The following is a 21,186-nucleotide window of genomic DNA, read 5'->3' as shown; positions in this document are numbered from 1 at the left end:
ACAAATTCTGTTCAATTCGGAGTTATGTCTTGTTAAGCTTGATGACAACATGCAATGTGGACACAAATATGCAACGCTGTTGAGTGTTTGAGAGTGCAAGTGAGTAAAAGGGGGGCAGTGGTGATGGTAGTGGTGGACTGGCTTGTAGATCGATGCAGTGATTGGCAGTTAATGGCTTTTCCTGTTCAGCCTTCGTAACCTCGCTCTGATGGCTGTTGCTTCTGATCAGAGATGGCAGATTGCGTTTGATTTTTGTATATAAAGCCCGGACTTTTTGGAGATGGCTTCATCATGTTAAATCATTTAAAAGTTAACTTTCCCAGGCATAGAGGTGAAGCTTTAGTGTCTGAACAATACACTAGAGTTCTCTGTAAAAAGGAGAGCGATGATTTCAAATTTCAAATTTTAAACAGCCTGCTTCATATTTCATTCTACAAGTAAAAACAATACTAAGTACAGGACACTATCTACTCAGTAGTACTACCCTTAGTAATTCAAAGGGCCTGTATGTCACACAACAGTTGAACGATTGAAAGATAAGGCACATGTTTGTGCTTTCATGATTTAAAAAAAATGACCTGAATATGAGGGCCAGCATATCTCTAGTGAGATTTGAAATAATTTGGCTAACACTTCCATACACCATGCTTTATTCACCTGATTTCGAATAAACGGCAGCAATTTTACAGCCGTAATTTTGAACGTTTTGAAAGATTCCTCAAGCCATAAAAAGAAATGAGGGAACTCATCAGAAATAAGGTGGAATGGAAGAGAACAAGCTATATTTCAGATTGAAAGAACGTAGAGGCAAAGTCACGTGCATATCCTATTCATAGCAGGCAGAGTAACAAAAATCCATATGTAAAATGGTTGAGGGTCAACCAAGAGCTGAGAATCTCATAACTTTGAATGTGATGCTCTAATGAAAGGTGTTTTCTAGAAATCAGCTCAGACTAAACAGAGAACAAAAATGTAATTCTGTGAGCATGTGTATGTGCATGTGTGTATATAGGGACCCACTGGGACAAGCCAGTGCTGAATTAATACACACATGCTGCTCCCTTTGCAACATCAACAAATATTTAATAAAGCCTGCTTCATATAACTCATTAATATGGCACTCCCTCTCTTCTCTCAGCGCTTAATTTAATATAACAATAATTTGAATAATCATTTGCATACCAAGATCTAGTAATCTTCTCTAGTGGCAAAAATATAACGTCTCCCTGAGACCTCGTTTATTCAGTAGCAAAGACAGGCTTTCTGGTTCAAATTAGCAGAACAAGACCATTTCAACCTAACGAGTATAAATTAAGGAAATTCTTTTACAGTGACAGGCATAACCCGCTCAAACGAACGATCAAGTCTGCGGCAGCCTAATTTTAGGCCTGGTGTTGATTGAATGTGGTGACGCTGTGGGGATGAAGAAAGAGAGAGAGAGAGAGAGAGAGAGAGTTCGGTTGATCCTGTGGGGAGTGGGTGGAGGAATGTGGCGGGTGTGCTGAAGAGTTCCTCTGCTGTCTCTGTGTTCCATCTCTGCGCCCACAGCGGCAAGATCTCCACTTCATAAATCAGCACTGCTGTTTGAAAACTGCTTCATGATACACAAATGTGTGAAACCACTTAACAACAGAACAAAAGTGTTTCCCCTACTTTCAGCAGCTGCAGCTAGTAAAATAAGGCACCTCTGAGAGGCTGACCTCAGAATTCACCTCATCAGTGGGAGGAGCTTCATAAAGAGAAAGCCTCAAAGAGAATGTTGGGATACATATCTGTGACCGTGCACTTTAAACACTAGGAGTCCTGTATGGGCGACTAGAGTTTGAAAGCAGAGAATGCAAGGGTTGTAAACTTGCAATGAAAGTTTGACCTTGAAAAATGAAGTGCTACTCCTTGACCACTCTGTTTCTGGCCCTCACATTCTCTGTCTACCCACTAACCTCTTTTCATTAGAACACAGAGTGAGAAAGAAAGAAAGAAAGAAAGAAAGAAAGAAAGAAAGAAAGAAAGAAAGAAAGAAAGAAAGAAAGAAAGAAAGAAAGAAAGAAAGAAAGAAAGAAAGAAAGAAAGAAAGAAAGAAAGAAAGAAAGAAACCGAGTATTTGGGGACAACATACTGAACTCTAAATAAGTCCCTTTCTGATGCTGATGACTTCACATCTCTGCTTTTTAATTTACATACATAAAAGCACATGATGAGAAAACAAGGTGTGAAATGATTTTTTTCTAGAGACCCCAATAAAAACCATATGACACCTCAGGCTGAACTGCTTAATTACAAAGGGATGAAAATCTGTAGTCTGCATCTGGTGAGAACATTGCCCTCATAACACTGATAGATTTATAGCTCCCAGTCCTAACCTTGGACTCCAGTGCATGGCAATTAGGCCATGCATAAGACGCCTCAATGAATGTCCATCACAGTGGGGCGAAGTCAGGTTTAAATCTTTTTTTTTTTACTAGCTCAACCAGCAAGGTTATCTTGGTAAACCAATTTCACAACCAATTGAACAGCATTGCTACCACCTGCACCAGTATCTTACAAGCATAAACCAGCATGCTGACTGACCAACTTCAACTGTTACACTTTGTTGGCACAAACTGGACCAGAACCTAAATGTCATAAACCAGTCTAAACCAGCCTGGAAATTCTAAGCGGTGGTTTCAGCAGGATCTAAACCCTTGTCCCAGCATCCATCTGTTCCACACTGAACTATCTTGCTGTAGAGTGGACCTTGATCTCACACATGTAAACACTCCAACTTGTCTAGCATTAGAAGGATGTGGATTTCCTCATTTCAGCAGAACTTCATTGTGAATATTCAGAAGAGAGACATTGTCTGTGATGAGGGGTGAGTGAAAAACAGTGAGGTCCAAAGCCTCATTTCATGTGTGGATTTATTTCTCCCAAGACTCTCTTCAGCAGCCCAAAGCTAAACACAGTGTGTTTTCCAGCGCTCTGCCTTCCACTAAGCACCGAGAGGAGCCTTGCGGCCTGGGTCACTCACAGGCCATTAATCTGGTTGCTAAGTCACTGATGTATTGATGCTGGTGAACCAGTAAGCCTGCCTGTTGCTCTCTTTACCACCCACTGTCTTTCTCCCCAACACTTTCTCTTACTTCCTAAGGCTCACCCAAAGTCTGCATCAAAGAAAACATACCTGCCAACTTGCTACTTTGGTCACTTTCTGTAAGAAGGTTCGGCCTTACCCATCCAGGGACTAAGCCATTCAAGGATTTGTTCAAACTAATTTGACTCACATTTGACTAACAAACACATTTGACTAAAAAACATATATCAAGCTGATCAAATTAGGCTAATAAAGAGTATTTTTTAAAGACTGAGCAAACATGCAATCTCATTACGTCAGAGAGGGGTTGGGGTTAGAGGGAAGGGTTGAGGAGCTTCTACTGTATAATATATTGTACAAGACTGAGGCTGGCACTACTGAGATAAAACATTGATTAAGACATGTTATAAACAGGCACATTTGCTAAATAAATCTGGGCTGGGAACTGAGAATGTAAAAGTCAAGAGGTTCAAACCCGGGGGTGTAATCCATGAATGCAAGAACTGCAGAGACCTATCAACATTGTGCCCTTGAGCAAGCCACTTAACTCCAGGGGGATTGTGGCTGTAGTAAGTGAACTTTTAAATAGCTTCACAGCATCTACTAAATGTCAAATAACTACATAAAAAAAGGAGTCAGGTCAGTCCTGAACATGTTTAATGCTCGACAGCATAATTGCACTCAAGATAACTCCTCTCATCAATTTAAAATAGATTACTTAGCGTGATGGTGCGAGTGACTACCTTTAAAGAACTTTATTTGTTATAACTTTACAGTAACTTCCATTGTTTATCCTATTCCATTGTTTAAAGTGTTTTAAAAGACGCAGATCTTCAGCGTACTAAAAAGAGCATTACAGAAGGAAAGGTTGCAAACATCGAGAGAAAACAAGGACGAAGAAGAAAGATTTGGCTGAAGAAATATTTAGTTTTCCAGGCTGGTTGGATTAAAGCTATTTAACCTTAAGATGAGAGCAGCGGAGAGGGACCACCCACCAGCTTGTGACCCATGCTGGTTTGTTTTGTGCACAATGGGTATTTGCCTTGTTTATTAGATTTAAGGGAGACAAAGAGTCGAGAAAGATGTGCAAGAGGAAAGAGCCAGACACATGCAGGCGGTTGAAGCGTAGACGGAGTAAGTCACAAATATAAGGCGAAGGAGGGAATAAATCACAATAACAACAAAGACGTGAAAAGATGTGTTTTTAGCTTCTAAGGTGTTCTGGGTGGCTATTGTTCGCCAGAAAATAACTAATTCCGATTGTTTAGAAAAGTATAGGATACCTCTACTCAACAAGCCATACAATTTGTGGTTTAATTGTCTGTGGCTAAAACGTTGCAGGAGTAGTTCCAATGATTAGGGTTTGTTTAAATTTCTGCCTATGCCTACATAATCCTTACAAACTACCACAAGTTTGCGTCTTCCTACTGTGGTGTAACATACTCTCTGATCCATGTGCACACCCCAGTCCCTCATCAGACTCCAATCCCTGTTTGTGCTGATCAGGCAGCAGATAATAGGATCAACAGCTTCCTTCAGCAGTGGCAGAAGCATTGCTTAGTTGCTCTTGTCTGGCTGCCTAAAGAGAGAGAGGCGGGGGTGGGGGGCAGAAATCAAAACAAACAGCTATTACCACACAATAATATCAGCTTCTCAGCTGATTCTCAGCTCTCTCTCGCAATCCGTATATACCCCCGTCCCTCTCTCCCAACTTTTGTAATATAGGACAACATATGAAAACTCTGTATGGCCTACCATGTGTATCTGTTTGGCTGCTGGTCCCTCCATTGAATGCATGCACGAACACACACACACACACACACACACACTTATAGGTGCAGATGCATGCATAATCATCAGCTGCAGCTGTGCAACGGGTCAGCGCCTGGCTTTTCTGAGGTGGGGGCTGAAGGAGTTGTGAAATTCCTGCAGACTTCCAGACACAGCTTTAAGCCTGCCCACTACTCTACAAACCAATGTCACACAGCATAACGCTCCTCCCACGCTAACGGACAGCTCTCTCAGCAAAACTCGACTCCTCTTCTGGAGAAAAGCCCTTTTGTCTTAAAGGGACCTTAGCCTCTGTTTGGCTTCTGTGAGGCAGAGTTCAGCACCCAATGGGCAACCTTGTGCTGACATGGATCTACATCATTGAGATCTTATGATAGACATAAATATGATATATACAAATTTAAAAGAGTCTCCTAATTATAAACCTGGGCTTATCCGTGATAAGGACTGACTGGAGGGAGTCCGAATGTCTCGGTAGAAGCTCTGTGGATATGGAATGGGCGCTTTATTAGCGTGGTACTACCGGTAAATCAAAGCTCAGCCCTTCCTGGAACAGCAGCAAACCTTTTTTCCCCACTGAGCACTATTACTGAACAATCACAGGCCAGCCATGATAATTAGCAGAGTATCTCCATCTAAACGAGCGCCTCTCTCTCTCTCTATCGCTCTCAGACCTGCTCCCCCCCCATCATCTTTCACTCCGTCTCATCTCTAACTGATGTCTGGAGGGACTTATGGAGTTTGGGTGTGGCGCTCTGGCATAGAGGTTAAGCTTCACTGTCCACAGATGAAAGATATAACCACGGGCCGTACCAATAGTGGTAAAATGCTCCCTTGCGACTTTAACTCGAAATTACTCTGCACTTTTATTTGATAATAAAAAACAAACACAATCTTGCTGGAGCCAGGGCATTCTCAGTCTATTTGTTTTTGATGATTGGAGTAAGTTACTCTGATGAGGATAAGTCATGATATAAATAATAATTATTAATGGAGATGGTAAGCCGTATTGATCAGGATTCAGTTTTAAAGGGTGGAGCGATATCTGAGAAGCACATTAATACCTTTCGGTATAGCTACTAAGGTTAATCCCCCTTCTACGCATTACTGTCTGTTTTATTTTACTGTGTTTTTTCTTTGTTTTCTCCAGAGCGTAGACATTTTCCTTCCTCACGCCCCAGCTGATCCGGTTGCGTTGCACTGAAGGGAAAAATGTGTAGAGAGAGTCCAAAATCCAGACGTTTTGTACTGGATCCTGGGCCGTGCTTGGAGTGCAGTCAAAGCGCTGTTAGCATAGCTGACACACATCAACGTGTGCTACAGGGTTCTGTTAGTAGGAGTTGTGGGCTATAGTGAACAGATGACAGAATGTGTGAGCATGTGTGTGTGTATATCTGTGCATGTACAGGGAGTGTGTAAATGTGTGCAGCACACAGTTTGTATAGTTTGTGTGTTTAATGGAGCGAGACCAGCACACTGGTGCTGGTGGTGTGGGGGTGAATGTTATGAGGCCTTTCTTGGGTAAAGATTCCCCATGTGATAGTGACGGCACTTTCTTCCTCTCTTTCCACGGCCAAGCGGCATCTGGAGTGGATTTTGTGCGAGCAGACACCGAAGAACATGATTACATTCAGTTAACTGTGCTCTAAACTGATTATGCATGTGCCAAGCTAATGGACTACATTTGCAAGAGGAAAAATAACATCCAATCAATCTCAATTACCCCAGATTGTACCGGCCCCTGAGACAAGGAAGGTAGCCAGCCTGAAGCTCCTCCTCTTTGCTTGATAGGCCTGCCTGGAAGACCTGCCTCTCTCCATCCTGTCTGGAGCGGAGAACCAAGTCTCCAACTCAAGACTGACATGAGTGCAGCCCAGCACCTGAGACATGCTTGCTCAGCATGAACAAGATCTCAAATATCGAGTGAATGTGTCCTCTACACTTCAAGGTAGTGGTGTATACTTGTGTATATAAAAGTGGTGCTAGAGAAAATTGAAGGACGAGACATGAGTAATCATGGAGTATACGCACCCTTAAAATCATCATGAAATGGCATTCACAAGTCATTGTACTTCTGTAACGATGTACTGTATTTCTAAGTGAAATCAAATGAGCACAAAATGTAACTGTCAGGGATGAAAAGTGTCTTTATGACAGGTGGTTGGAGGAGTCGGACTGAAAAATAAGAGGGATCGGTAATGTTAGCCAAAAAGGAAAAGTCGCTTCAGAGGCAGAGTAAGTTATTACATTTTGATGAAAGATTATAAAGAATTTTTTTTAATTGGAATAATGTGCACAGATCAAATGTGCACAATGAAATCTGGAATGTGTACTGAGAAAGCAATTGGGGTCTCTTGATTTAAAATTCACTTTAATATACATAGATTAACTATGTGTGGCAACTATCTCTGATTTTGCAAATAGCAAGTTCCACCAACAATTAAGAACTTGAGAAGCCTAAGCTTTGTGATGACCTGGGTATAGTTGTATGGCCTAGGGCTGCACGATTTGGGGAAAATGTCATATTGCGATTATTGAGGTCATTAATGCGATTGCGATATGCGATATAATAAACAAATGGTTTCATGAGTCAACTTGCTTAGTTCTCAAGGAAAATGCACACACAGATTAGTGATGATGCTGAAATGTGTATTTCTCATGCTCATGAAAATAAGATATTTTGAACATTCTGTCCAGACAAACAGGGACATTGTAATTGTCAAAACATTTGGTAACTAAACTGAATTTTGTTAAGTTTAGTGACAATATGTTACAATGTTTACATGGTACAATGACTGGTAGGCTACTGTTTTTATTATTGCTTGATCTTGTGATTTGATTCCGATCTTGATTCGATATCGAATCATTTGGATAAATATTAGGTACAGTAGATACATGTTAATTTTTCTCAAGAAAAAAAAAAAACTCACCTAATGCTGTAAAAACATACAGAGAGCCCTGTCAGCTGGTATTATTATTAAAGGTTAAAAATAACAACTCAAATGAAATATAATTAGGTTTTTACTAGGCTATAATAACAACGTTACAATATTTTAATGATATAAGTTAAAATATAATAAATATTTAATATAGTGCACATATTTAACAAAATACTCCTCTCTATACATAATTTCTCTAGCCAACTAACGTGCTATTAAATGGCTTTCCTGAGGTAAATGTAACGTTATGTGACATAGCCTATTGTTCTCCAGCTGTTTTATTGACCTCTTTCCGCGGTTGAAAAACACTGATTGATCGATATTATGTACGAGGCATAAACATTTCGGTAAGTTGTACTGTATCTTTCAACACACCTATTGTTCATTCGTGTTTATTTACTATTAACAAGTAAAGAGTAAGAGATGTTCGGTTCACGACCACGATCTGTCACGTCACATTTACAAGCGCCAAAACGCTATTGTTTGAATTTCGTAATAAAATCGACAGAATCTGAGAGCTGATGATTTGTTTCATATCAAAAGTAACCTGCCCTAACCCTAACCTGTTCAGAGTCCGTCTGCTCGGCATCCATCTTCACCTGTTCTCGCGCTGTCGGAAAAAGTATTGACCATATGCGCCACACGTGCCACTGCCTAAACTGAAACTGACTGGTCTTCTTTTTATTAGCGCTGTAGAAAATGGGCAAACAGCTCTCAGAGAGAATGGGTTGTCATGTCCACACATACATTTATTTATTTAATAAAATCGCAGCATTTTGCGTCATATAATCGCATAGGCTTGACATCGCGATTGCGATAGCGATATGATTAATCGTGCAGCACTAGTATGGCCCATCTGCAAATGCTTATGAGTGACCATCATGACATCATTCTCACCACTACAAAGCAGCCAGCGACTGGGAACTTGGAGGGAACAGTGGAAGGTAAAAGTTCATCTGAGATGAGCGCAAGACTGACTGATGGGTGTGTCTGAAACCAGTAACTCAGACCAGTACCACAGACACCAAAGTCGGGAAGCATCACCCCTGCTGTGCAGTGGTCCATGCGGTTAAGACAATTCTCCCAAGCCTTCCAAAGGCTTTCGGAACATTCCAATCCGTGGGGTGGTGGGGGAAGGTGTATTTTTAGAAAGCCCTAATATGTGCCGCATACCACAGACTCTCAAATTATCCCATCCAGCTTAGCCTTCAGTTTAAACCTTCCTTTTTAATTCCAGTAATTACAGGCTCCAATTTACGGAGCTGTGCACACAAAGGGCCTGTTTAATGCAAACCAGTTTGATTTGGGCAAAGTGTCCCAAGGATCTACCACATCTTAGGGCCTGTTTATGCTGACTTGATAATTTATTTTTCTCCCAGCGGGAGGTCGAAAATTTTTGCATTTTGTATCATATTTCTTTGTGTGTGTGTGTGTGTGTGCGTGCGGGGGGGTTGGGGTTACTACTTGTACAGTCAGCTTAGCTGAGCTAGCAAATTATACTGTTGATGTCAGGCAGTCAGTATGTCTATCAGGGCTATAAATTCACTGCAAAGTGAAGCCTGTGACATTCTGGGGTTAGAAACCAATGCTACAGCAAGACCTCAGCAGCAACATGTGCTTATCGTCCTCTAATCACATTTGTATGTCATGAAATACAGCTATAACTCAAACTGTGAATGTCTTAGTTTGCGGGTAGGCCTGTCGCCACTGACGGAAGCTGCTTGCTTACAAGGCTGATGCTGTTGTCAGTCAACTCTGTTCTCTCTTCCTCTGTTTGGATAAGTGAGGCTTTTAGGGCTGAGGAACCATTTTAAGCAGCTTACAGCTTACAAATTATCATGCTTGGATGTGTCAAACATTTCTAATCTGCCACAGAGTATTGAACATTTGCAGTTAGGTGGACTAGTCTCTTCTCCGCTAGCTCTCCATCTTTAAAGGGAGCACCGGTAGCGGAAGGAATATTATGGTGCTTCTAAAGCATTTTGGTGCTAACAGTAGACTTAATTATGCTACGTATGAGGTGAGTATAGGAATTTCCCAGAGAAACAGCTCCATACATCACAATGAATTGCAGTCAGTGGCTAGATAAGATATTTGTCTGCTATTGCTTACCATTGAGGCTAAAACTCAACCTGTTTCCCTTGGTCTCAAATCCTGCTTGGAGCTACATGAGGCCCCTGACTACAGCAATGCCTCCACAGGTCAGCCAAGCACGTCAGGAGTCTTGTGTTGCATATTTGAATCATTGTGGTATTTGTAAATATGCTCAGTGCTTGTCCCAGCTTGAGTATGGCAGACAATCTCAGCTCTGGCTTGTCTGCTTTCATCTCCAGATGCAGAGGAAGCTGTTTTTTGGCCTTCCCTTAATTACCATTACAAACTAGTTTTTCAGGGAAACAGCTGACCAAGAGTCCCTCAGCCCAGGGCAAATCTTGACAATGCTAGAATATCTCTGGCTGTAAAGGGTTTACAAACAGGAAACTTGCAATGAAGTCAATGGTAAACTGGACCTAGTCTAGGTATTGTATATCAAAATATCATAACATGACTCTGCCTCTGAAATCACTTTTCTTTTCAGCTGTCTTCACTAAGGTGGTGTCGCTTAGGTAATTGTTTTAGGCTGCGTTTGGTAAGGTTAATAGGCAATGATGTCCCACCCTACATTTTGTTTTCTTTTTGAATATTCTGATTCACTGTTTTCTTTAAAGACGTTCCCTGAATACAATTTTTGATATTTTTGTTCACTGTCCAAAGGTATAACACTTGATAAAGGAGAGTAAATAAAGGTCAAGTAAGTTTGGGCAGTGATATGCTGCTAAAATGGGTGGAACGTGATTCAGTATCCAATTGAGCATGTGAGAGCAAGAGATAGAAAGAAAGGAAGAATTAAGGAGAGAAGTCCCTGTGTGCAGTCGTGCCAGTCTAGGTTAAACACAGCCTGAGCTGGGCTCCTAGACACACAGGATAGGTGCCTAAATGGAATCAGGCCTGTTAGATTTATGGCCATTTGTTCAGAGAGTGTTCATCCATGGGCTATTATGGAATGATTAGTGTAGAAGGTGAAGCTCCAAGTCCGGCGAAAATCAATACGGCTGTCGAGAGCGATTCTGCCCTTCCCACTCCGAACGGTATTAGCACCAAACCTCTGTCTCTTCACACTTCTTCATCCTCTCTTCCAGCAATTTCATCAGCTGCCCTTCTCCCCACCCTACTGACCTGCCATGTTCCTCCCTCCCTCTAAGTGCCCCTGTTCTCCCCTCTTCATTGCATGCGCATTAGGCCTTAATATACTGCACTGGGCCATCACTCATAGTCGACGGTAGAGACGGAGAGTGCTGGTCGATTCAGTCGTACAGTAGACTAGAGGTGTTTAAAACCTGTGGATAGTGTAACATTGTGTCCTAACCAGAAAGATGCTACCCTCTTCCATGTTGATCAGAGTTTCTGTCCTAACCTCCCACAACAAGCTAAGAGGCATTTTGTTGTTGTGTTGTACTGGGTAGCTCCACCCACAGTGAAATCTTATTGGAACCATTTTTTTTTTTTTTTTTTTTTTTTTTTTGAGATTGCAGTTTTGAACAGCATTTTTGCATTCAGCATAGACAGAAACATGACTTGAAACTTGTAAGCATGGTGCTTGGTTAGTATAGGACTACTAGAGTCACTCACCTTGTACAGTTTGAGACTGGCCTCATGGCGGGAGTTGACCGTGTGCATCCTCAGTTTTTCCAGACTGTTGGTGTAGTAGTCGCAGGCATTACATTTGAGGTGCACAGGGTTGCCAATGGCCACGCACTTGAGGCGCCACTCATTGCCCTTGCCACCCTCTTTGATGTGTGCCACCAGCTGGTACTTCTGTACATGCTTGTCAGTCTTGCAGTGCAGCTGGAAGTTGGCCTTGAGCTGCGTGGTGTAGTGGCACAGCTTGCACTGGTGTGAGTCGCCCACCACCGCTCTCCACTCCTCCTCTGGCAGTGAGCGCTCGGCGCTCATGTGCAGGCCCAGTATCTCCAGGTTGTCGGTAGTGAAGCGGTTGCACACAGCACATTGGAAGAGTTTGAGGGAGGGGTCGCTGGTCTGGGATAGGCTTTCACCCAAAGTCATCAGTTCCTCTGAGACCAGCTGTCCTCCACCAAGGCGTACATCCATGGCAATGTCCCCTCCAACTGAAAGTAGAAGATACAAAAAGTGATCAGTGAACAGCCACAAGGTAACAGTGAGGGTCTGGCATTTTCCCTGTGTTGATTTCCTCCACTCATTTAAACTTCCTCAAGATACAAGAATGTCCTGGGAAAGAGGGACAAGGTACATAATGTAGCCTTTTAACAAAGAGTCATGTTTGTCTTTCCTGTCAAAGTGGATTTTCTTTCTAGGATAATGTACATGTGTGTATTTAATTACATAATTTTATTAAATCAAGATTATCCTTTCCTATGAGCTCAGAGAAAGAGTAAGAAAAGAGAGAGTGGAGGTGTGGATTTACACAGTCCTGCACTTTCATATCCCTGCCATTAAATCAACTCCAGAGGCTGTGAGGAGAGGCTCAAAAAATAAAGTTATTCAATCATTACTGGCGATCTAAAGAGTTCCCAGTACACATTACTGTAAATCAACTACAGGTTTTTTTTTTTTTTCAAAAAAATAATAATATAAAAATTAGATATTCCTTGTTGAACTGGTTCTTTCACCTCTGATTGGGAATCAATGCAAACACCCTCCTGCTCGGAGCATCTGCAAATGTATGTATTCATGTATTTTTAAGGAATGAAAAGAATGTGTAGGAGCCAAAGAAATTAGATATTCAAAAACAGAAGCACAAGGCATCTGAGAACAGCTTGGGGAAGAGGCTAGAGGCTGAGATTTGGAGACAAGAGATGCATAGAAGCTGTTTCCTCAGTTCGCTGATCTTCAATCTGTCACTGCCCAGACTGAGCGCACCCGCTGAACCAGTATGGCTTTACACTAAATGAATTCCAGCAGCTCCTTTTATTTATTGGGGCAGCATACAGCCTGCTCATTTCACCATTACCTTCAGCTTTTAATGCAGGGACAGAGAGACCTCTGACAATGAAAGTCATTTTCATTTCTTTCCATAAACCTCATGTAAACACCTGTAAATCAGTAAATTATGTTCAGCATTCATAATCTCTTAAGAATGTCTTGTAATGAACTTGTAATATTTTGAATATTTTGCTTGTGTCAATCAATATCAATGTTTGAGTAGAGAGGGAAAATGTTTAGGAGAACACTGTTAACGTTAATCTAAAAGGATTTACAAGTTCTAAAAAAAAGAAGAAAAAAAGAACTTATATTATGATGACCAGAGTCCAGAGATGTAATTTGTCACTTCTATGCACAAATCTAAATATTTTAAATAAATGAAAGTGCACTGAACATTCCAGATTGTTTATGAAATGAACATTTCATAATGTTCTGTCATTTCTTATGTCCTGTCATTTCTTCCCTGTAAAATGTTAATTGAACATTCCCTCACTGGAAAACCAAACAAATGGCTAGCAGAGGGAGGATAAAAAAATAAATAAATAAAAACTATTAGTCATGGCAATCGATTCCTGTTTGTGTCTTTGAACTGGCAACAGTTTGAAACAAGTCTGTGCAAATTGTGGGCTTGTAGCTGGAATGCCAAATTCTCCACTATGCTGCTGAATTACCCTCACTAGGCCCTTTTACTTCCCCTTTTTTTACTATGGTAAAGTATATAGCTGCAATTACAAAAGCAGGAAAAAACGACGAGTCGGGATGCAGTGGTAGCTGTATAGCATTGACATGAAAACCGTGATTTTATTAGGAGCCTAGAGGACAGGGCCATGAGGAACACTCCCTCGGCCCAAGTCTACTCCGTCACACTATCTTTCACGAGAAACACAGGGGCAGCAAAAGGGGGAATTTCCCAGCGAAAGTGACCCAGATAGAATGACACAGAGGATGCGAAAAATAAACTGAAGCTTGAGTGTTAGGAATATGTGTGTGCCTGTCTTTCCCACTTGCTATTTTTCTCTGTGTGCCAGCAAGGCTAGGATACACTAACTTGAATACATTAAAACCGCATTCTCATACATCTAAGATATTTTTATTATTATTCTTTTATAAATGTTGTAATGTGTCAGCCTTTACACAAACACAATTTTTCTTGTTTCGGGCATTAGACTTATCATTATGTCTGTGTCATGCCTTTATCTCAAGAAAGCTACATATTGTACTGAAAATGCTGCGATTGACTTTTTCATTATGCTTTACAACAGGTTAAATATTTCACCTCAGTGACGTTACTCATGTTAGTTAAAAACGGAAGAGCGAACCATTCATAAAGCATAATGACCTCTTTCCCACCACATACAATTTGTTTTCTACACTATTGGCTGAGTCGCCCCTATCTCTCTGCATACTGACACTTGCTGTCCTTCAAATAAAAAAAACAGCCTTATTTGTGACTCTTCTTTGTTTTTTTCTCTTAGCTTCCCTCACACACCTTTTTAACAGTTGTTTCAGAGAGTGAGTGCATGTTAAACAAGGAAGGTGTGCCTGAAGGCAACAGGCAAAGACAGAGAGCTGTCAGCTTGGGGAAATAAAGTGTTTGTAGCTGTGTGTTAGTATAGGTGGAGATAAAAATGTAGCAAGAGTGAGTTTACAAATTCTACATGCGGGAATGAAATAGAAATATAACCGAAAAAGAAAATGTTCACCCATATAAGATACATTTTTAATAGTTTCAATTGTAAGCCAAGTATACAGGAAATGCTCTTATTTGTGTGCAAAAAATTACAGATAAATAGTTAAAAACAGAGACAGTGGTCCCATTGATCCCACATGAACTGCAATGTGTTAATTGTAACTCATTAAACTCACCTAGTGCTGGGGCCAGAGCTGCCATGTTGGGGTCCAGATGAAAACCGCCAAGCAAGAACTGGGCATCTGCTCCAGAGGGCTCCATCTTAAGGCCTGGTGGCAGGCTCATGTTTTGGGTCAAGTAGTATTGGTACAGCTCAGCCTCTGAAGGTGAAGGCATGGCCCCTAGACCAAGCCGGCCATGCTGCATTTGGGTCATGTTCTGCTGAAGCAGCATCATGTTGTGCATGTGTTTCTCACTTGTCATGTGGATGCGCAGGTTACGTGCTACATTTGTCTCATAGTCACACACTTCACACCGCCAGGTGGGCTTGCTTTTTGGCTTGGTAGGTGAAGGGGCACCACAGGGCCCTGCCATGTGGGTGGAGGACTGGGCTGGATGATGGTGGTGACTAGGATGATGGCTGCTGGCCTGGGTAGCAGAAGAGACAGGTACCACCCCACCTGGCGCATGCCCATACACCTGTTCACCGGTTGGAATAGTTCCTCCATTTTGTAACGTCTGCATGTTGTTAAGATGCTTGTCAGACTGCATATGGATGCTTAGGTTGCCTTTGGTGGTAGTGGAATAGTTGCAAACCTCACAGCGGAAAGGCTTGTAGCCACAAGTGTAGCTCTCCCCACGGGCAAGACGGGGGTGACTTTGCCCACTGCTGCAGTACATACAAGAGCCTCCAGAGTCAGGGTGTTTCTCCTTCATGTGGGCCTCCAAGGTCTGCTGGTATTTGTAGTGCCAGTTGCACTTTGGACACTTCAGTGTCTTGCACGAATTTCGCGAGTGCATCATGGTCATATGGCCACCCAATGAGCGAGAGGACCCTAGGACAGTATCACACTTTGGGCACTCCACCCCACTCCCTCCACTGCCCCCAGCCCCATGGTTCTGGGTGCATTCACTCAGTCCTGACATGTCACAAGCAGCTGTGTGATGGAGGTGTGTGTGGGCATTGGGCGAAGGGTGTGGGTGGTGATGGTGGTGAAGGTGGTGGTGGTGGTGGAGGAGGGCACCGTTGTCCTCATCTCCTTCTGCTGAGCATTCATTTGGTTCAGGAGCTGTGGCACTATCTCGATTGGCACTTTCCTCAGCAGCAGCATTGGAGGCTAAAGGGGAGGACGTGCTTGTAGTGGAGCATGCAGCCCCATCCTCCTCACCCCCTCTGCCGGCGACTGCCGCCATTGCCGAGGGGACTGTAGACCCCTGGCAGTTAAAGCTCAGAGGGAGTTCTGAGGTCCTCCCTCCACCGTCTGCAGCCATCCCATCCTCTGACCCTCTGACAGAAGAGGATGACATGGAAGCCGAGGCTTTGCTGCTAAGTGCAGGGCTGGCTGCAGAGAGACAAGCAGAAGGCTGGAGAGCGCTACTAGGCATTAATAAAGGAGATTTGGAAATGCTTTGGTTTGAGACAGCCGGTTCCCCCACAAATCCGCCACCGCTGCTGCTACTTCCACTACAGGCCACCACAGTGCCTTCATCCTCTATCTCTTCATCTTCTTCTTCTAAAAGAAGTTCATCCTCTTCCTCTGAGGCCATCTCCTCACTGTGAAGGAGAGCCTTTCTTTCACAGGTTTCTGCATCCCCATGCCCCCTTCTATGAGTCCCCTCTTTCCCCACAGACCCCTCTGTTCTCCTACCCTGTGGCTTGGACAGAGTATTGGAGTCTTTGGCTGGGCCTGGGGTTGACGTAAGGGAGGATGGTTTGGGGCTGCCAAGGCCCCCCAATGTGAGGAGGGCTTGTTGCTGGAGACCCGAGTCAGAGTCTTTGTTGAGGAGGCTCTCACCTCCTTCACTACTGCTGCCCCCTTCTAAATGAACCCCACTGAACGTGCCATAGAAGCTCTGGCCTGAATTTATGGGTACCAGGGTAGGCGGTGGAGGAGAGTTCTTATTTTTTGGTTCTAGGAAGCTAACAAGTGGTTCTTTGTCTTTCCCGATGCCCTGTATAATGGCTGATGCATGCTTGTCGCCTAAAAGCCTGCGCTCATCCTCACACAGGGTCATGCGATGGTCATGGACCGCATGAGTGACAAAGGAGCGTGCGTAGCCAAAAGACAACTTGCAGAGGAAACACATGAGGATGGGCTTGCCTTTGCCATAAAGGGCCAGGCCGTCAAATTTGGAGAAATCCACGTTGTTGGGAACATCTTTGGATACACAGGACTTCTTGGCAGACCCATCGCTGTTCAGGTAATCTTTGTTGCTTTTGTGCCGCACATCAAAGACGCGGAAACTGTGCAGGACAGGACTGAGGCCTGCCAGGGTTGAGGTATTGGGGAAACCTTGGTCTGAGGAGCCGAACCATTTTCCGAAAGACGAGGCTATATGGAACGTGTTGATGATCTGAGGGTACACTGAAGAAGAGGTCCCAGCTGCCTCCCCTGTCTTTCCCCCACTAGGGAGAGAGTTTGAGGGGAGCAGGCCTGGTTCCATGCTCCCATCGCTTTGGATCAGCTGGCTGAGACTTTCCACAATGTAGGCAGAGCCATCAGGCTGGTATACTATCTCTCCAGCCAGGTTTTCCACATCACTACTCTCCTCTTCCTCCTCTTCCTCTCCTTCTTCACTCCCACTCTCTGTGGCTCCCCTCCGATGGGAGGGCTGTTGCCGCATGAGCATGGGCATACCCCCTCCACTTGGCACCATAGGTACACCAGGGAAGGGCTGCAGACTAGGAAAACAGCTGTCAATCTCCATTTCATCCAAGTCTTCCAAATCTTCGTCCTCCTCTTCACAGCTTACTCCCTCCTGTTCCTCCTCTAAGCCCTCTCTTTTGGGGTGCAGCCGTCTGGTAGTGGAGTTATCGCTGGGAGCCTGTTTTTGCTTTTGCTGCTCTCTCACAGCCTCGCAGGGTGTACTGGGATTAAGTAGCTGGGCTGAGTGGGATGCAGAGAGAGACAGGGGCTCCAAGGAAGGGGGCTGGTTGAATGGTGAGACCTGTGCGTTAGGGTGATCGTTCCAGGGTTGTGGATGGTGCTGCTGCTGGGAGCTGGCGGAGGAGCCAAGCCCATCGTCTGTCCCAGAAACCACGGGAGACTCACAGCTTTCCATGCTGATGCCTACATGAGGCGTTCATCGCATCCAGGCCTGATGAGAAAAGAGAAAAAGAAACAGGATTAACCCACTGCTTGAAACATATAATGTCTCAGAAAGTAAAAAAGTACATAATAGACACCTTTAATGTTTTCCTTTCATTGTTTCTATGCAAGCTAATTTTCAGTCCTGCGATGCTGAACATTTAAAGAGCCATAAGAAGCATCTTGATAAATGGTGAAGCAATGTACATATATATAGAGTGATAGAGAGTGGGGAGCAGTATAGTAGATTAGATGAGAAACAAAAGTGTGAGATATAATGGTGGAAAATGAGAGAGTGCTCATTAGGTTAGATTAGGTACTTAAACAATACCTCAGACAAGCACTAATAAGGCAGCTCAAATGCTTTATCCTGTCATATCAGCCAGTTACCATCTTTTATCTAGACCTTACACACAACACCCAGAGTCTGCTATGTTCTAAATCCTGCATACATTTTTTTTCTTCTTTTTTTTAATTAACGTTGGGTCTGAGAAACACAGTAACAGAATAACTTAATGGATAAAAAAGCTCCATTGTGCTGCTAATTAGACACAGTGAAACCCGCCATCAGCACATGATCCATCTCACACCCACAGAAAGAACTGAAGGTTACAAAAATATATTAGCCACGCTGTTTTAGGACCTCCATTATAGAGATCCCACACACAGAACACTGCATGAATAGAACATGGGAATAAGATGCATTTAGTTGATGTGTATATGATTTTTACAGCAAGCACTTACTTGTGTATAAAAAACATGAACAACATACAAATAAAGATTGGTTTATATTATTTTTTAAGCCTTAAATATAGCAGCAATGTAGGTACTCCAAATGAAGTATATAAATCTAGTATCCAATAACTTCCACGCTTAGCCTGGTTTCAAACCCTCCTCTGCCTCTGAAATAATAAATGGGAGCTGAACTTTCTGAGGGTAGTGCTGCCCCGAGCAAGGAAAGAGCCATGAGCACGCCACAATTTCAAGCAGGCGATAAAGGAGATAAAATGATAGCGAGAGATACTGCTGAGCTAATAATTTTAATAAAGGGATGCAGGCAGCATTGATTAAAGGGGGCAACCGGACTGAAACCAATAACTCTGGCCTGCCCTTTCACCCCCTATTGCTGAATATTACATGAGCAAAGTTTCCCGGCAGCACGCTAACCACCGCGTCCTGCCTGATTAGCACATTCACTGCCTGTACTTGATTTATTTACTTATTTACTTAGGGATGCAAATTTTAGAAGTGATCAGACACTGTGTCTGTTGGCCCACCCCCACCTAATGTATTAACATGAGAGCGTTTGGCTGGGGAGATTGATAATGTTTGATTCCCTCTTCATGAATGTCTGATGAAAATTCAACACCCCTCAACTCCAACACAGAGCCACCCACCCCTCCCCCACCCATCAAAATCACAATGTGTGCATGCACAGCCTGCAAACAATGCCCATATATATGCAAGTTAATTGCGGTGGTTTAATTCCATATCATTTTAACAATAATGAAACATGAAACAGAACAATAATGTGTTTTTCGTCTAATTAAACAAACACCCAATATAAATAATGAGGTTATTATCGACTAAAACATAAAGATTAAATACTCTGAGAGTTGTAAATGGTTAATGCCAAGTTAAAGTGCTTCTCCATCATTCCAGTACAAAAGAATTAAGTCAATCAACAACAATAAGCTTAAATTCTGACAGGAGGAGTCCACAAATAAACTCAATGCTGCTGCAGCATTATGGGGTTGTATGTAATAGATGGAGTAGAGAACTACTTAAACTGTTAAACATAAACAGCTTAAAGATTATGACTCACAAATGGTCATTCCTGAAAATCTGCCATGATACGCTTTTCATTTAACGCAAATGAGATGGCTTCCTTTAAAGAATTAAACAGTGCTAGAGAGTGGAGGCCCAAGCCGTCTGGGCGCGTCTGCTGCTTACAGAAAACAGGATTGCCCTTTAAAATGGGAGATGGTCTAATTCAATAACCTGCATTGGTTACTGATGTGCAATAGGATTGTCTGGAGTCTGCCAGTCGCAGATGGGCGGGAAGATATAATGTAGTTTGTCCGCTCAAGGTTTGCTTCCGAAGCAACACCTGTTTGAACTAACTAAGGCTCAGACAGACAAGCAGACACATACTCAGTTAACAACAGAAAATTAGTATTAAGCTTTCTTCTCACCCTGTAAATGAGCCTTTGGCTAAAATATGCAATGTCACAGCAGAGCAGTCAAACACACCATAAAAATATGTATACAATCTTTTTTTTTTTTTTTTTGATATCCTATACATTCTGTTATGAAGGCATCATCTTCATTAAACAGTCTGCTCTATTAAGGCATGAGGCAGGACTTTAAGGGTTTCTCAGAGGCACATAGAAACTCGTCTCAACTCAAATTAGGCAGAATAGAAAACATTCCCTTTTAATCAGCCAAACAAAGCAGATAAGGTTTTTAACGATTAAAAAAAGCACAGTACATAAAGAAAGCTGTTAGAAGCTGGTCTGGTTGTCATTTAGAGGGGATAGAAAATGAGATAAGTTTTTATTTATGGGTCCTTTCATTTGGTGGGATTTACTGGCTAAGCAAGAAGGGAATTAAAAGCTAAGGAGCCATCTGATTATACGGACGCACAATCACCTGCCCAGGGGACAGGCCTCCAGAGGCCCAGTGCTCCCTACCCTCTCCTGGGGAATTAACTCCTGCTCTGCCCCAGCTGAGAACGGCCATGGGGTGCGGCCTGACCCTCACGCCCCACACCCAGCACCCCTCAATACATAAAGAACGTATCCTTCCAGAGAATATTAGTGGGAAAAAAAGGCTTCATCATCACCTCCCTGTGGTCTGCAGCAGGCCTTGCTTTTATTTTCCCATTTCCCGCCAGATCTAGCCATCACACAGGCTGGCCACTACAGGGTTAGGGCGCTTATTGAAAAATCAATGGCATAAATGCTAGGCAAGTTACAGGAAGATATGGGAAGGGAAGGTTCCTATTGATAAAGCAGGGAGGGCCCTCTGATTTTGCAAAAGGGGATGTATTCATTAAAGCTAGGTGAGAAGGCTTAATCTTTGAAGTATGGCCAATTGAATTGCAAATATATGTAGGAAACTGTTCACCCCACTACTGTATTGCCAATCTTAATGCTAAGTTCAGGTGTCAAGTACACAATTCTTCTTTAGTAAAGGCACTGTAATGTATTGTAACATTACAGAAATTTCAGTTTTAAAAAAATATCAGCGCTCTCAAAATATTGTGTCAATATGTGGATGACACGTGTAGTTATAACTCATTCATGTGCTGAACTCATATATAAGGACAATGATGTAGATTAAGTAGGTTCTGCAGCAGAGCCATTTACTCCTATTTTTTTTTTTATAAATGTAACATTCTCCTCCCATCATGTCTCAGCCAATCAAAGCAAATAAATCAAAATC

At 42.7% G+C, this 21,186-nt stretch overlaps 1 protein-coding gene across 5 annotated transcripts in view; it reads right to left on the bottom strand.

Moving 5' to 3' along the window:
• zfhx3b (zinc finger homeobox 3b) overlaps window positions 1-21,186 on the bottom strand; it is a 243,566-nt gene that overhangs the window by 79,829 nt on the left and 142,551 nt on the right. For all 5 annotated transcript variants that reach the window (XM_056265742.1, XM_056265743.1, XM_056265745.1 and 2 more), the window contains 2 exons: window positions 14,668-17,749; window positions 11,470-11,966 (listed from right to left, as the gene is read on the bottom strand). In XM_056265742.1, coding sequence (XP_056121717.1) covers window positions 11,470-11,966; window positions 14,668-17,713 — 3,543 coding nt within the window. In that variant the 5' untranslated portion in view covers window positions 17,714-17,749. The remainder of the gene's footprint in view (window positions 1-11,469; window positions 11,967-14,667; window positions 17,750-21,186) is intronic.

This window comes from Rhinichthys klamathensis, unplaced genomic scaffold (genome assembly GCF_029890125.1).
Source record: "Rhinichthys klamathensis goyatoka isolate OS25496 unplaced genomic scaffold, OSU_Roscu_1.1 h1tg000240l_1, whole genome shotgun sequence".
Lineage (NCBI taxonomy): Eukaryota > Metazoa > Chordata > Actinopteri > Cypriniformes > Leuciscidae > Rhinichthys > Rhinichthys klamathensis.
This window is presented reverse-complemented; position numbering and strand designations above follow the sequence as displayed.